We start from the raw sequence: 17,202 nt of genomic DNA on the forward strand, positions 1-17,202 counted from the left end.
AATGATGAAAGATAGATAGATAGATAGATAGATAGATAAATGGAGAGAGAGAGAGAGAGAAAGAGAGAGAACATACACACTACTATTATGCCCAGTTTCTTCATACTTCTCAATAGTTATCTTCCAGATAACTAAAAATTTGTTTTCTTTATTGAAACCTCTGATTACGTATTTAACGGATAGCTATTCTTCATACTACTCACTTTTGACACAAAGTGTCTAAATGTTATTATTTTATAAATTACCATATTCTGTCAGGTTACAAAGGTGAAGAAAACTGATTCTACGAGATATCTTTTGGATAAAATTATCGAGAGGTGAAGAAATTGGGCCTTAAACGATGAAAGAGAGAAAAGCATTTTTCGTATTACTCGATCTAGCAGCGCCAAGTTTTTGCATTAACTAAATATTATTTTTTTTACATTTTGTACTGTAACCTCTTTTATTCTTTTCTATTACGTTTTCTATTCCTTCCATTATAATTCAAACAAATTAAAATCCAAGTGATAAATGAAAGCTACTACCACTTGGATTGGAAGAGGAAGAGTGACAATAAAAAGATATGTATCACTTTTTATTTTTTAAAAGTAGTACAACAATAATTTTTCAAAACAATATATACATATATTCTCTTTCTAATTGATAAGAATACTACCACTTGAGTTTTTTAAATAGTACAATAATTAATTTTCGATACATTCTCTCTGCACTTGGCGCAATTTGAAGATTTCATACATTTTTGTGAAAAAATACTATAATAATATTTAAAGAGAATTAAAACAACGCTTGGATTGGAATAGGATGTTGTATACATAATAATAAAATAATAGATTTTCTGATTTGCATAAATACCCATTTTTATAGTTGGCGCAATGGTTTGATATCATTACTTTTGTAGAGTTCTTTTTTTCTTCGCGCGCGTATACTTGGCGCCTTTTTTGTACCTTTTTTTAAAAAGGTAATTTTGTTGTGATTAATATTTACAGTAGTTAACATACGTACACTAATCGAAATAACAATATTATGAATAATATCTAACATTTTAATTTTCGATTACCTGCATAGTTTTTCATGTGTCTAGTAAAAGTTGCTGTAATGTGAAAGTAATTATAGTTAAGCTGCCGTAATCAACATTAGATACATAATAAAGGTATTTGTCAAATATATATTATAAAATAAATATATTGGCAAATAAATATTGTCAAAATAAGATTAAATATATAAAATTATATGTATGGCCATCTTTTCCCTAAAAGTCAGGTAATATGGCTAATGCTTATGTTGTAATATTTTGATAATATAAAATTTCTAGTAATTATTTTCTCTTTAATTTCGATAGTATAACATACTTTAAGCTTTAGTGAAATAATATGCCAAACGCCATTAAAAAATAACAGAAATAAATGTATGTTTTTTGCATTTAAAAAAACTATGGCCATCATACTCTAAGTTACCCTATACAGTAAGCGAAATTTCTATAGATCCAGGCGTTTTTCAATAAAAAAATATATTTTTACAATTTTTAAACTAATAATGATGATCAAATGTTTAAAAACAATAAAAAATAAGATTCTATTAGAAAACTACAAAATAATTGTTTTATTTATCCATAAATTAAATACATTTTATTTTTGCACAAAATAAAGTATGAAATTTCTATAGTTCCACTGATACAGTTACAACTAAGTACACAATAATATTAATATATTTTTAAACATTAATAAGTTTAATATTTAGTACTGCCACCATTATTATTTATGACTTGAAAAATTCTGTTCTCCATACTGCAAACTAATTTTTCTAACATTGCAGTTTCAATTTTATTCCAAGCACGTCTTACTGCTTTTTCTAGCGCTTTAACAGTGCTATATTGTTTACCATTGCCGTAAACCTCTCTGGCTAATATTCCCCATAAATTTTCTATAGGATTTAAATCTGGGGAACGCGATGGCCATTTCATAAGTGGTATTCTTTTTTGCTGAAACCACTGTTTAGTTAATTTTGCACTGTGTACAGCTGCATTATCTTGTTGGAACACGAAATTTTCTGTATTTAATTCTTCAATATAAGGAATTAAAACATCCTCCAACATTTCTGTATATTTCTCCGCATTCATTCAAGTTGTAATTTTGCAAATTGGTGTCTTAGAATTATAATTAAAAGCTGCCCACATCATCAAAGTTCCACCGCCGAAATTTCTGCTCATGGCAACACTTCTTGCTTGTCTCAAATCGTGCCAATAATATTTAAAACCGTCCGGGCCATCAAGATTAAACTTTTTCTCATCGGAAAAAATAACAGTTGTCCATTCATCGCGCCAAGTCATATGGTTTTTTGCAAACTGCAGTCTATCTATTTTATGTTGTTTAGTGAGAGGTGGTTTTATCACTTGTTTGGTCCATTTAAATCGGGTGTCTGCTTTTAAAATCTGTTGTTCACGTCTTTTAGTAACAGGTAAATTCAAAGTAGATTGTATTTGGCCTGCAGTTGCGTTACTAGATGAAGCTGTTCGAAAAATTAATGAAAGATCACGGCGCGTCAACTTCTTGTTTCTGCCTTTGAATTGGTTTTTGCCGTAGACATCTCCCAATTTTATAAAATTATTAATAAGGTGATGAGATCTGTTAAGCTTTTTAGCAATTACCCTATTCGATAAACCAACATCTTTGTAAGCTTTTATTTTTATTTTTTCGTCTCTGTTCAATACTTTTCCTCTTGGCATGCTATAAAAATGTGATCAAAATGATATTATTATAAATAAATTTTATGTTATAGCTGAAAAAATATAAAAACTTACTTGCTGATTATCTTTGACGATGCTTTCGGTATCAAACAACAGCTAATACTGAAGTGGAGCTATTGAAACTTCGCACTTACCTGCGAATAACTCGACCTTAATATAAACACTGACAACAACATTCTCAGATCTTCTATGTTTACATATATCAACCCCTTTAGTATTGGATCACTGTGCTTTATATTTATTACTGAACTGAAAACAGCTTTTACTTTGTAAGTATAACGAAAAATATATATGGATTTATGGAAATTTCGTTCACTGTATATGACGATTCTTAAATAACAACATATACCACATAATATTTTTGTGTGTGACATAGCATTTTAATAATAAATTAAAGTTATATAATAAAAGAATTAAAAAGTTTTAATAAATTTAATTAATAATTTAAAAAGTAACACATTAATTGCAGTCTCATTCAATTGTCGATATGCCCAGCAGCTGGGCACTCGCGAGCGCCCGCGGGCGCCCGTGCCCAATTTCAAACTTTTGCCGATCCCTGGTATAAGGTATAAAATATAAAGTATAAAGGCACAAAAGTTTGGCGCTGTTGGATTAACTATGATATAAATTCATACAATCATATAATTTATAAGACATTAATGTCTCATATTTTGAAATCTAGCAGTATCGCCAAGTGTTTTGTATTAAAAAATTGTGTACTTATTACATTTTAAAAATATATCTTTTATAAATATATTACAATTATGAATTTGTGATTCAAGATTACTGATTTCGTGTTATATGTTTGTATCTTATACCTTATCCTTAATCGAAATTATATGTTGATATCACAACTTTTTGTATTAAAACGATGTTATATTATACTTTTTTTTATAAAGTCAATCATTACGTGCACTTGACCTTTTTGTTGAAAAGGTAAGTTTTGTACGGATTGATATTTACGTCAGTATTGACGTGACAGTCCCTTGTTGATGAAAGAACACTATCAAAGAAAGAGCCAATATTAGATTTTGATTTAAGCTGGGCAAAACAGCTTGTGAAAAGTACAAAATAGTGAAAAGTATGTTTAGTGATTGTTTACATTGTTCCAATGTTTTTGATGAAATGCTCGATTTCGTGACGATAGAAATGACATCGCAGACGCTTGACGAACACAGCCGCCAAAAACAAGTCGTACCTCCAAAAAGATACAAAGTGTACTTTAAATTCTGCGATTGGACCGCTGTGTCTGCAAGATTCATTAAGGGGATCCTGGAGTGACTAGTGAAACAGTGTTGCCATTTGCACTCATACACATACAAAAATTACAGTTGAAATGCTTTTTATAAAAATTTCGCAATTTGTACACACAAAATTGCGGCGGCCACCACTCGGGATAAAATAAAGGAATATAATGAAGCTTTTCGAGGTGACTTTAGAGGCGTAATAAAAAAGAAAAGTATCTGTGAAAATCTTGTATGCATGTATAAGTATGTACAAGATTTTCACAGATACTTTTCTTTTTTATTACGCTTCTAAAGTCACCTCGAAAAGCTTCATTATATTCCTTTATTTTATCCCGAGTGGTGGCCGCTGCAATTTTGTGCGTACAAATTGCGAAATTTTTATAAAAAACATTTTTTGTGCAAATGGCAGCACTATCGCGAAAAAGTTCCCTAGTCACTCCAAGATCCCCTTAAGGAGCTCACTAGTATACCAAAAACATTGTACATCAAATTTTGACCAAGAATTTGACAAACGGATCTGTGCTTCGCACATACTGACGGAAGATAAAACATTTCTTGGTCCAAAAAGGCATCACAGTACTCGACCTTTCCACTCTCCTCCCCGTATTTGTCTGTTTTGGTTCTGTGTGACTTCTGGCTATACCCAAAACTTAAGTTAGAGAAAGGAAAGCGTTAGGACACTATTCAGAACAGAAGAATAGTCTAAAGAATATTGACTACGAGTTTAGAGGCAATTCCAAAAACGAAGTGACTGCTTGAAAAAAAGTTTTAATCGCTTCCAGCGTTGTATTGACTCAGAAAGAATGTATTTTAAGTTAAAAAAATAAAAACAAAAAATAATTGATGTCTCTGAATTTCTTTCGATATCAATCACATCAGAGGCTGGAGGGGCTGTGCAATTCTTTTAACATTAAATGTAACATTAAATGTAAATTAACGTACTGTATTGAAAATTTCTAATGTATATTATAATGCACGAAAACTTGTAGAATATTTGTAGATAATTGCGGAATATGTTCTACACGCAGATGCATTTCTATGTATCCATATCTTCAAGATCATGAATAACTTTATATGTAAAGTCATTATAACTTAGAAAACTAGTTTTATTATTTATGAAACAGACTTTATTCTAACAACGAACAAAATCACAGACGCATTTGAATGATATTTACCTTTCCATCTGGCATAATATATATGCCAATAATGTCAGATATTTCAGTTTGACCAAATCTGCCGATTTCACCTTTTAATTTGAGCCCAGTGACCGTTTTGGAAATGTTCCAAAATTTTATATGTTCCGATCCACTAGTCACTAAATATCCAGGTAGCAACGGGGACATCATTACATTGTAAACATTCCGATTATAAGACCTACATTTCAATACTACTCTGGACTTTTGCCAGTCCCAAAGAGTGATCGTATAATCTGGTTCTCCTCCTTGTGACACTAAGAACAAACCATCCGCACTGTAAATTATATATAATGTTATTCCAATGTTTGATTTTTAGGAGACTTTTTTGATAGATAAGTTAAAATTTATGATACATATGATACATATAATTATTAAAATAAAAATTAAAAAACGCAACATAAGATCTAATGATAAAAGCAAGGCTAAACACATTAATTTAATCATTTTTCAAAACCATTTCTTTGTACAGATTATAATTTTTAATTATATTGGACAAGTGTGTGTGTAGAATTCTTAATAAATGAGATTGCCAATTTATATATTTTTATCATTCATTTTACAACGATATAATATGTGTCGAATATTTTGATCCTGTTTCAGATCCTCCTCAACGGATAGTTAATGTTGACTAGATTAACTTTTTGATATTAACAAAAACTAAAAGAACTTTTAGTCAATTAATAATAGTCAACATTATCTATTGGAGAGGATCTGAAGCAGACTCGGACGTCTGATACGAATATACTGTCATAAAATGTAAAAATTTATTTTTATTACTCGCATTGGCAACCGCTGATAATTAATTCAAATATATTATACTTTTTAAAAATGAATATATCATGGAAATATACATTACATTAAAATTAAGACTGATTTAGCTTTTATATGTATTAAGATAATTTTATATGTATTTTATATGTATTAAGATAAAGTAATTAAATATATATGTACGTGTGTGTGTGCAAAACTTTATTTTATTTAAAAATTACGTAACATTACTGATGTTAACTAAGAATAAATAAACAAGTTGAAATTTTAATTCCAATAATGGAGAGCAGATATACAAATGCAAAGAACTAAAATATGAATTTCAGGTTAATTTGTTGTGAGATACCTGTATGTTAAATGGGAATAGCTTTTCAGTGTGCCATTATATAAAATCGTTACTATGTACATCGATGGCCATTCATAAATTATTATTGGAGGTTTAATACCGTTTTCTCCGACAGCAATATGATCAAATCTGGGATTTTTCTGAAAAAGGGAAATATCATATCTGTTTATATCCAAATATTTTATGATCCATCTGCAAGTCTATTTAGAAAACTTTATTTGAAATTAATCAAGAAATTAAATTTAATTTTTAATTGTACCCAAAGCAAACAAAATAGTGCAATATAAATATAAAAGCATACCGTCACATGTCCTATTCCTTCATTAGTATATCCTCTCCTAAACCATAACTCGTTTGTTGTGGTATTAAAAAAATGCAGTAAATTACCAGAAATAAAAATAAGAATGTTTCGTTCTGCCACACAAAGATTAAAATATTTTTGACAATCATATGAAAATGAGTGACTTTTATTATTATGTAAGGAATTTTTTTATATACTTTTGTTTAAGAGAGATATATTTAAACAACTTTCAAATTTATTAAATCTTTTTAAATTAATTTTTATATTAAACCAAGTTAACTAAAAGAAATCAATATTCTTAATTTCTATATATGTTTCGAAAGAAATAAAAGAATAAAATTTAGTGACTATCACATTTAAAAGGATACTGAAATTCTAAAATATCTAGAGGCACTGTTCCGTTTTCTACGCGTTTCGCTCTGGATATATATTTATTTGATCCAATGACTTTCTCATGCTCTTCATTCTCTTTTTTTTCTCCCATTTTCTCCTTTCCTTGCGTTTCATTTTCTTCTTGCATTTGCCTCTTCGTACTTATATACTCTTTTCGTACTTTCTAATTTGTTTTGACAAATTAAACAATTCTACGATAACGCACGTATGTGAAGATTAGCGAAAATAAAAGCTACAGAAATGCGTAGCGCCGCACGTTTCTCTCAAACTCACAACATAGAACTGGGAACCGAGAAGTGAGACGAATAAGTAACGATATAGTTTCCATAGATACGTGATCTGTTTATTCGATATGTCAAATATGCATGTGATATAATGAGTTGTATTCACAGATATATTAAATATATCTATGGTTGTATTCTATTATTCAATCTCAATTAATAACAAAAATTCTTTTCTTCTTTTACAAAATTTTAAACAAAAACAGAATGAGTACTATCGGTACTCATTCTATACGTGCATACGTGCACGCATGCAAGTACACAAGTACATATCAGTTGGTTGGTTTGATGAAATATTAACATGAAATATTCTAATAAAAAATTAAAAAATAAAAATAAAACAGATGCCACAATATTAAACTAAATATTTCGATCATTATGAAGTATATATAATTTGTGAGAATTCCATCATCTTATAAAATTTCTCTTTCTTTATCAAACCCCCAAGTTTTTTATTATTTTAGTTTTTGTTTATTTTTCATTGCTGTCACGTCTATGCTTATACTTGATTTATACTATTATTTTTTAAGACCATTTTACAACGATTCAACGATACCTTATGACAGAGCTCGGCAAAAACTGCACGCCGCGGCCGATTTTCGGTTGACTCCGCCTAGCGCTCTCCCCTTGCCGCGCGCACCTCGGCGCAGCCTACAAGCTGCGAGCACCTCAGGAGCGTGACTCGGGAGTCACGGGTGCGTTCTGGGAGACTCTATTAGCGCTATTTAGCTATAGTAGTGTCACTTATCTACAGATGTTCAGCGCTAAAAAGCGTCTCCCTATATGTTTCAAATAGTTTTCCACGTCACCCATGAGGTACTATTTTTGACGCGTTTTTTTTTAAAGTGGTATCCCCAGTAGGCCTAGTCCACTGATGACTCAAACGATCCTATAATTAATTTATAAAAGCGGAATAAGATAATAAATGAAATTTAATCCGACATTCGGGATCTCTTAATGGCAAGAGAAGGAATGTCGATTTTCAGATTCGATGTCGCGATCCGCATAAGGCGCGGTAAAGAATTATTATTTAAAGAAGAACGCTTCTCATTTTTTATTAATTTCATTTTAGAGAATGAAGTCTCACATAAATATGTGGATCCAAACATAGAATAAATACGAAATCCGAAATCAATGAAGCTTGGGATATGACGACTTTTTCAATTTCTTGTAAAAATCGACACCGGTTTCTTTAACCGTTTGAAGAGAGATATCATTTTGCAAGTCGCATAATTCATCTTGCAATTCAAGACACTGTTCTTCGTATTTATTCTATGTTTGGATCCACATATTTATGTGAGACTTCATTCTCTAAAATGAAATTAATAAAAAATGAGAAGCGTTCTTCTTTAAATAATAATTCTTTACCGCGCCTTATGCGGATCGCGACATCGAATCTGAAAATCGACATTCCTTCTCTTGCCATTAAGAGATCCCGAATGTCGGATTAAATTTCATTTATTATCTTATTCCGCTTTTATAAATTAATTATAGGATCGTTTGAGTCATCAGTGGACTAGGCCTACTGGGGATACCACTTTAAAAAAAACGCGTCAAAAATAGTACCTCATGGGTGACGTGGAAAACTATTTGAAACATATAGGGAGACGCTATTTAGCGCTGAACATCTGTAGATAAGTGACACTACTATAGCTAAATAGCGCTAATAGAGTCTCCCAGAACGCACCCGTGACTCCCGAGTCACGCTCCTGAGGTGCTCGCAGCTTGTAGGCTGCGCCGAGGTGCGCGCGACAAGGGGAGAGCGCTAGGCGGAGTCAACTGAAAATCGGCCGCGGCGTGCAGTTTTTGTCGAGCTCTGCCTTATGATATCATGATTCTATCGATGTTGCTATAAAACATGAAACCACAAAAATTACATTTTATGTTACAAAATAAATTCTTGAAAAAGTTCATGTAAAATACGTTCACAAAAAGCTTACGTATAAAGAACATGCAATGTTCCAATAAACAAATTGATAGTACGTGGTCACCAAATTGGTTTTAAATTTACTCAGAAATTGGTGCCCAATCTGATATCATTTGTTGTATAAAAAAAACAACAAAATTACCTTTTAAATAAAAGGTACAAAACAGTGCCAAGTATACGCGCTCGAAGAACGCGTTCAAAAACGAACTCTACAAAACTAATGATATCAATAAATTGCGTCAACTATAAAAATGGATATTTATACAAACCAGAAATTCTATTACTTTATTATTACTCTTTTGGCCGATATTCATAGTCGATTCTTATTATTTAAAAATGTGCCGTTTTAAGTACAATCATAAAATGTTTGAAACCCATTGCACACCCGTATTAGCATCTTAAGACATTAATAATTGGCGCTGCTAAACCGAATTAATATGTTAATTGCCTTATTTTCTTTCTTTCTCTCTTGTAGTTGCGTGCGTGCGTGCGTGCGTGCGTGCGTGCGTGCGTGCGTGCGTGCGTGTGTGCGTGTGTGTATCTCTCTCTCTCTCTCTTTCTCGTGCGCGCGCGCGTGTGTGTGACATTAGAATTAAGTACAGAATAACTTCAACTACATTTGTAACATATTTTATGTATTTCGGCGAATTTTATGTAATTTAGATTGTAAAGAAATTATTATAATCTGTAGATTACTTATAAGGATTTAAATGCTAATAAGGGAACATCGGCAACTGTGAAATTAAAAAAAATCTGAAACTTTGCATAAATATAGAGTAGATGGACCTAATAAGGAAACAATTTTCTGTTGGGGCTAATATTCACTTTTAGGGGTGGAAACACCCCCTCGAAAAATTTCGGTGTTTTTCTTTCTAAGTGAATATCGTCGAAAGGATGAGAGATACGAAAAAATGTTTCGAATAAAAGTTGTATGACTTCAAAAGCGCTTTATATCTGTGTATATAGATTTTCCAAAAATTTAAAATTCTTCAAAATACCCCCACCCTTTTTGGAAATTTTAAAATCTTTTTGCAACTAAAATAAAACTTATTTTACGCCAAATTCAACCATATATAACAAAGTTATAAACTTCTGAAAATATATTTTTGGGAAATAATTGGAGACACCCTTATACAGGGTGGCCCATTTTAATTTATACAGTCGATTTTTTTAAAAAACTAAAAGAGATACGAAAAAATGTTTTAGACAGACATGTCACGATTTCGAGGGGGACATAAGATGATACCATTGGTTTGACCTTGAATAGTCGTTTGAAGGTCACGCGAAGATCACCTTCAATTTCTTAAATTGAAACCCCAACTTTTTATTGCAGATTCTTATTCTCCATCGAAAAGTAAGTAACTTTTGTCTGAAACATTTTTCCGAAAAATGTCATCTTATGTCCTTAAAATGATCTTCAAGATGAGTTTTGAGGACATTTTAAGGACATAAGATGACATTTTTCGGAAAAATGTTTCAGACAAAAGTTACTTACTTTTCGATGGAGAATAAGAATCTGTAATAAAAAGTTGGGGTTTCAATTTAAGAAATTGAAGGTGATCTTCGCGTGACCTTCAAACGACTATTCAAGGTCAAACCAATGGTATCATCTTATGTCCCCCTCGAAATCGTGACATGTCTGTCTAAAACATTTTTTCGTATCTCTTTTAGTTTTTTAAAAAAATCGACTGTATAAATTAAAATGGGCCACCCTGTATACGTATGCTGTCCGCACCAATCTTATCGGCTCGTTACTTGGCTACTTGGTTATTTGGCAACAGTCTCTTTTTTTTCATTATTATTTTCCACCGTAGGAGATAACGAAGAAACGAGTATTCGTAATAAATCTAATTAAATAACTAAAGAATTGTTTCATATTGTTTCATTCATTTTATACATAATAATAGTTAATTTACATAGCAAAAACACAAATAGGCAAAAAATAAATTATCATCTGCAATAATAGAATGACAGCGCGATATGAATAGCGCGAAAATAAACAGATGAAGTAATACATTATGCAGCATGCATATAAATCATACAGTTTTCTGATACGTAGATGTATATTCATAAGCCTGCGATATTGTCAATACGCCTACATTGATGCACATTTGATGAAATATGTAATTCCAGACAGTCAATGCGACTGCTAACAAAGATATTTATGAACACCAAATTAGCTAGAGTTCTATGATTTTTCAAAGTTAACAGGTTTCGTTCAATTAATATGTATTCATAATTGTGATTATACAGGGTGGCCCACATAACTCTTAACAGCTGAATATTTCGGAAACTATTTGTCAAATCAAAAAGTTGTTCATGAGAAAGTTTTATGTATTCGAGGGGCCTTTCTAACTACATAAATATGAAGTTACCCCCTGCCCCCCTTTAAGGGGGGTAGGGGGTAACTTTCTCATGAACAACTTTTTGATTTGATAAATAGTTTCCGAAATATTCAGCTGTTAAGAGTTATGTGGGCCACCCTGTATAATCACAATAAAATTACCTTTTTAAAAAAGGTACAAAAAAGCGCCAAGCATACGCGCCCGAAAAACGCATTCAAAGATGACCTCTATAAAACTAATTATATCAACAAATTTCGCCAATTATAAAAATGAGTATTTATGCAAACCAAAAAATCTATTACATTTATTCTATTTATTACATCTATTATATTTTTATACAACTAAATATTTTAATACATATAAATATTTCAATACAAATAAGTGTTTTTTCAAAATACTTGGCGCTGCTAAACCGAATCATTGTGTTAATTGCCTCATTCTCTTTCTTTCTCTCTTGTAAATGCGTGCATGTGTGTGTATGTGTGTGACATTAGAATTAAGCATAGAATAAGTTTAACTACATTTGTACATATATGTATTTCAGCGAGTTGTTATGTAATTTAGAGTTTAAGGAAATTATTGTAATCTTTAGATTATTTAAATACTAAGACAATTATTGAATCGGTTCAGTAGCGCCTGGTATTTTGAAAAAACACTTATTTGTATTGAAATATTTATATGTATTAAAATATTTAGTTGTATAAAAATATAATAGATGTAATAAATAGAATAAATGTAATAGATTTTTTTATTTGCATAAATACTCATTTTTATAATTGGCGAAATTTGTTGATATCATTAGTTTTATAGAGGTCATCTTTGAACGCGTTCTTCGGGCGCATATGCTTGACGCTTTTTTGTACCTTTTTCTAAAAAGGTAATTTTATTGTGATTTCACACATTTTGTAGTGTCTTTGTAGGCGCACAGCGACCCGTCTTTGTGGGCGCACAGCAACCCATCTTTATGGGCGCGCAGCTATCCGACTTTGTAGCAGTGTGGCTAGACGTGCGTGCGTGCGTGCGTGCGCGCGCGCGCATGTGTATGTGTGTCTCAAAATCGTCATATTTCGAATTTTCCATAACTTTATAAACGTTTCTTTGATTTTAATCAACTCTTAACTACCATGCCATATGAAATGTATTAAGAGATGATTAAAATTAAAGAAATATTTAAACAGTTATGCAAAATTTGAAATGCGACGATATTGATCGATACTGCATTTAGCATTATCGACTCTATATTTACGTGTCATTTCGAGCCATCTAGCGTTGAAATTAGCGAACTTAACATTTTTTCATTCGTCTCTCCGCGAGCCCCTCTTGCCTTCATTTGACAGACAAGGAGAAAACGGAGTATCTTAATCGTAAAATCGTGACATTTCGAAATTTGCATCGCAATATCTCCGCTCGTAGGACACGTAGGAGAAAAATAAAAACACTTTTCTTATGCAATTCGAACCCAAGCTATCCATTGAGCCTACTTAGAAGTTGATCGGATCAGTCGTTATTGAGATCTAATAATCTGAGTGTCTGCGAAAGCGTCGCTTCGCGTAAAAGAGTCATGGTGCGGTCTCGCTGCGCGTATATTTGGCGTGAGACACTACCGTATCTCTTGATTTCATTGGTTTATACGTCTCATTGATTAAATCATCATATATTTAAATAGAAATAAACAAACTACAAAAGACTACAATATTGAAAGAAATATGTATAGAATACTCTAATTAAGTATGCAGTAGGAATTACATGCTACTTACATTTCTTTATTACCTTGGTCTCTTCAACTATCTAGAATAAAAATTTCATATATGTATAAGACAATAGTGCACTGTCAATATTGTTATCTTTATACATATTTTATTATATGATCTATTTTATAACTAATCTATTTTGATCTATTTTGATCTATTTTATAACTCATTCAGACTCTGTTTACTATATAACAATTGCTTACGCTACTTTCCATACATATCGTGTTATTACAATAGAGAATTAGAAATTAAATATTTATTCGATATAGTTGTTACAATAATGATATTGTTCAAAATAGTGTTCAAAACAATAATAATTTTTGCACCATGCAAAACGTATAAAAGCTATTTTACCACAAATACTACATCTTGCTATACGTTGTTCTTCTTTGAAATAACAATAATTAATTGGATTCTCAAACCTTTCAGGCCGCGTTGACAAATAGCCACTTTTGTACCAACTATATTTAAATAAATTTCGGAATCTTGGAGAAGAAAGTTGATTATGTGTCAAAGACTGTAACTTTATAATGTTATTACGTAAATGTAAATTCAGATCATAATTATGTAAAATAACACTATCAGAAAAACTTCGAACAAAATTTTTCCAGATTCTAAAACCGAAAACGTCTAAAGGTTGTACAAAAGCAGTCGTTTTTTTGGTATTGTTAAAATATTTACTTTTTTGTCTTGTGGTATAAGTTCTCTTAATTGTTCAGGGCAATGTCCCGTCCATGAATCTAATAGAAACAAGCTAGTTGCTTCAGTATTTCGTAGATATACCTCTTGAAACCAAGTTTTGAAATGTTAAGTTGTCAGTTTTCCAGATTTCGAAGTTGCTATGTACATATTAGAAGGACGAAAGAGATTTTTTTCTACTTCTGGTCCAAATGTGCCGGTTGATTCTTTTAGACTATATATAGAGGTGAAAGAAGATTTCCATCCGCCGATATAATTGGCATAATGGTATAACTGTGAATCATAGAAGATAAGGATTAGATAGTAGCTTCGACTCTCTTTGCTCCCATATTAGTTAATGTTCTTCCGGAATGTATTTCTAGATTAAAACCGCTTTCATCGTTATTGAAAATCATGAAGATACAAGATACAATACAAATCAAGATATTGTACAAATTTACAAGAATACATGACCACTGCGATCCGGGCACGCCAAGTACTTCAATGTCGTCATGCGATAAGAGAGTATGCATGGAAAACGTTTGGGTAAAATACTCAAACTACTTCTAGATACTTGGCTAGTTACTTATTGATTTCATATTTAGTTTTGAGTTTTGACAAGTTGAGAGTTTTTATGTACTTGGCGTATATATTTTTTCTTTTTTTAAAAAGGTTTTTTAGGGATCTCACTCTTTTTTGGAAATTTTAAAAATTTGACTATATTTTAGTTTTACATTCTTTTGAACATATAATTCGTATTACATAATTTCTTTTTATATGTTTTATTATCAATTATTTTGCATGCTAACACGTACATCGTTCCGATGCAATTTGTAATAAGTTTTATTAAGAATAATCTTTTGATTTTTATACAATGTAAATTATTTTTATATATTTTATACTTTTTTCTGTTTTGCTAACCAAATTTCTCTATATGATTTACAATAATTTTTATTATAACTTTAACAATATAACTTTACTTTCACATAAATCATTTTTACGAGTTTTATAATTTTATGCAATGAATGTGGTAGCGCTCGACGTTATGCAATGAAATTCGTGGTATTGGTGCAGTCAATCCCTTTCTCACTAACTAATATGACGTTGCACCACGTCGATGACGACAACGACGACGACGATGATGACGTTGCACCACGTCGATGACGACGACGATGACGTTGCACTACGTCGATGACGACAACGACGATGACGATGACGTTGCACCACGTCGATGACGACGACGACGACAACGACGACGATGATGTTGCACCACGTCGATGACGACGACGACGACGATGACGATGACGTTGCACCACGTCGATGACGACGACGACGTTGCACCACATCAACGTCATCGTCGTCGTCGTCGTCGTCTTCATCGACGTGGTGCAACGTCATCGTCGTCGTTGTCGTCGTTGATGTGGTGCAACGTCGTCGTCGTTGTTGTCGTCGTCATCAACGTGGTGCAACGTCATCGTCGTCGTCGTCGATGATGTTGCTTGCAATTACTTGCAATTTATTGGGTCGTCCGGAAAGTTCGTGCCGATTTTGAAGGAAAATTCAAAGGCAACATTTTTTTATGTCGATAAATATTTATTGACTTATGTATGCACCGTTTTGTTTCACAACCTTTGTCCATCTTTCACACAACTAGAAGATTCTATTCTCCCAGAACTTCTTAGGTTTCTCGGCAAAAAACTCCTCAAGGTGGTTTTTTATGTCGATCAAAGAGTTGAAGTTCTTGCCGCTAAGAGAATTTTGCAAAGACCTAAATAAGTGAAAGTCTGAAGGTGCAATGTCTTGTGAATACGGTGGGTGAGGCAGCACATCCCAGCCAAACTCCAACAATTTTTGTCGGGTAGTCAAAGAAACATGAGGTCTGGCATTGTCCTGATGGAACACGACGCCCTTCCTATTAGCTAATTCTGGACGTTTTTCCTGAATCGCTGTCTTTAATTCGTCCAGCTGCGAGCAGTACTTATCTGCATTTATCGTTTGGTTGTGTGGTAGGAGCTCATAATATAGGATTCCTTTCCAATCCCACCAGACACAGAGCATGCCTTTTTTTGGATGAAGGCCGGCTTTCGGAGTGGTTAATGCTGGTTCATTTCGCTTACCCCAGGATCTTTTTCGTTCTACATTGTTGTAAATGATCCATTTTTCGTCACCCGTCACTAATTGCTTCAAAAATGGTACGTTTTCGTTGCGCTTGTACAGCGAGTCGCAGATGGAAATGCGATCCATTAAATTTTTTCGGCCAAATTATGCGGAACCCATACATCATAGCGACTTACGTAACCAAGCTTCACTACATGATCGTGGACAGTGGTTTTCGATATTTTCAGTATCTCTGCTAATTCACGTGTCGTGTAGCGCGGGTTATTCTCGATCAGTGTCTTGATTTGGTCATCATCAGTAGTAGAGGGTCTGCCCGAGCGTTCTTGGTCTTTAAGGTTAAACTCACCAGCTCTAAACTTAGCGAACCACTTACGTACGGTTCTTTCAGCTAAAGCGCCTTCTCCGTAAACAGAACATATCGAATTTGTTGCTTGTGAGGCATTTTTGCCTTTCCGGTAATAGAAAAACATCAAGTGTCTAAAATATTCTTTGTTTTCTTCCATCTTCAAAAGAGTACAAAACTGACACGAATCAATTTATCTGAAACAACTTTTTTCCTAAAGATGCGTTGAAATGTCACCTTTAAGCATATGTATATAAATCGTATGTTTTCAATAACATTGATATATTCAGACATGTTCCAACGCCATCTATTAAAAATCGGCACGAACTTTCCGGACGACCCAATATGTCTTTATTGTGAAATAAAACATTTCCTATGTATCACATTTTTTATAGTATTTGCGATTTATATCTTTATCGTAAAATAAAACATTTCCCATGTATTATTAAAATCATTTTTAATTCATAATAAATTAAATCATGCATGTGTGAACAGCAGCTTGAGGGACAATATCGCTTTGCATGTGTATGTGCGAACATACGTATACGTGAGTCTGAACCAGAATACGGAAAACGGAACATCACGATTCTAACGTACGATTATAATATCTCAGGATTGACTGCACCAATCTTATTCGAACTGGTCGCGATCGAAAGCTCGCATTCACATTTTATTATACAAGTGCCGTTAGATTTTTTATTACGGCTGTAATTCCTGAGATATTTTAATCATAAGTTGATATGACCTGTCAAATGGCATGAATTC

General features: G+C 32.4%; 1 protein-coding gene and 1 pseudogene across 1 annotated transcript in view; both read right to left on the minus strand.

Moving 5' to 3' along the window:
* Window positions 1-7,272, minus strand: part of LOC105279391 (cilia- and flagella-associated protein 44-like) — a 209,003-nt gene extending 201,731 nt beyond the window's left edge. Inside the window, exons 1-4 of the mRNA XM_026971862.1 lie at window positions 7,268-7,272; window positions 6,602-6,764; window positions 6,301-6,440; window positions 5,166-5,460 (exon numbers count right to left, since the gene is read on the minus strand). Coding sequence (XP_026827663.1) covers window positions 5,166-5,460; window positions 6,301-6,440; window positions 6,602-6,764; window positions 7,268-7,272 — 603 coding nt within the window. The remainder of the gene's footprint in view (window positions 1-5,165; window positions 5,461-6,300; window positions 6,441-6,601; window positions 6,765-7,267) is intronic.
* An 8,297-nt stretch (window positions 7,273-15,569) lies between these two features.
* LOC113562429 lies at window positions 15,570-16,384 on the minus strand (annotated as a pseudogene).
* Window positions 16,385-17,202: the final 818 nt, after the last annotated feature.

Source organism: Ooceraea biroi, chromosome 8, assembly GCF_003672135.1.
Source record: "Ooceraea biroi isolate clonal line C1 chromosome 8, Obir_v5.4, whole genome shotgun sequence".
In the NCBI taxonomy this organism is placed as follows: Eukaryota; Metazoa; Arthropoda; class Insecta; order Hymenoptera; family Formicidae; genus Ooceraea; species Ooceraea biroi.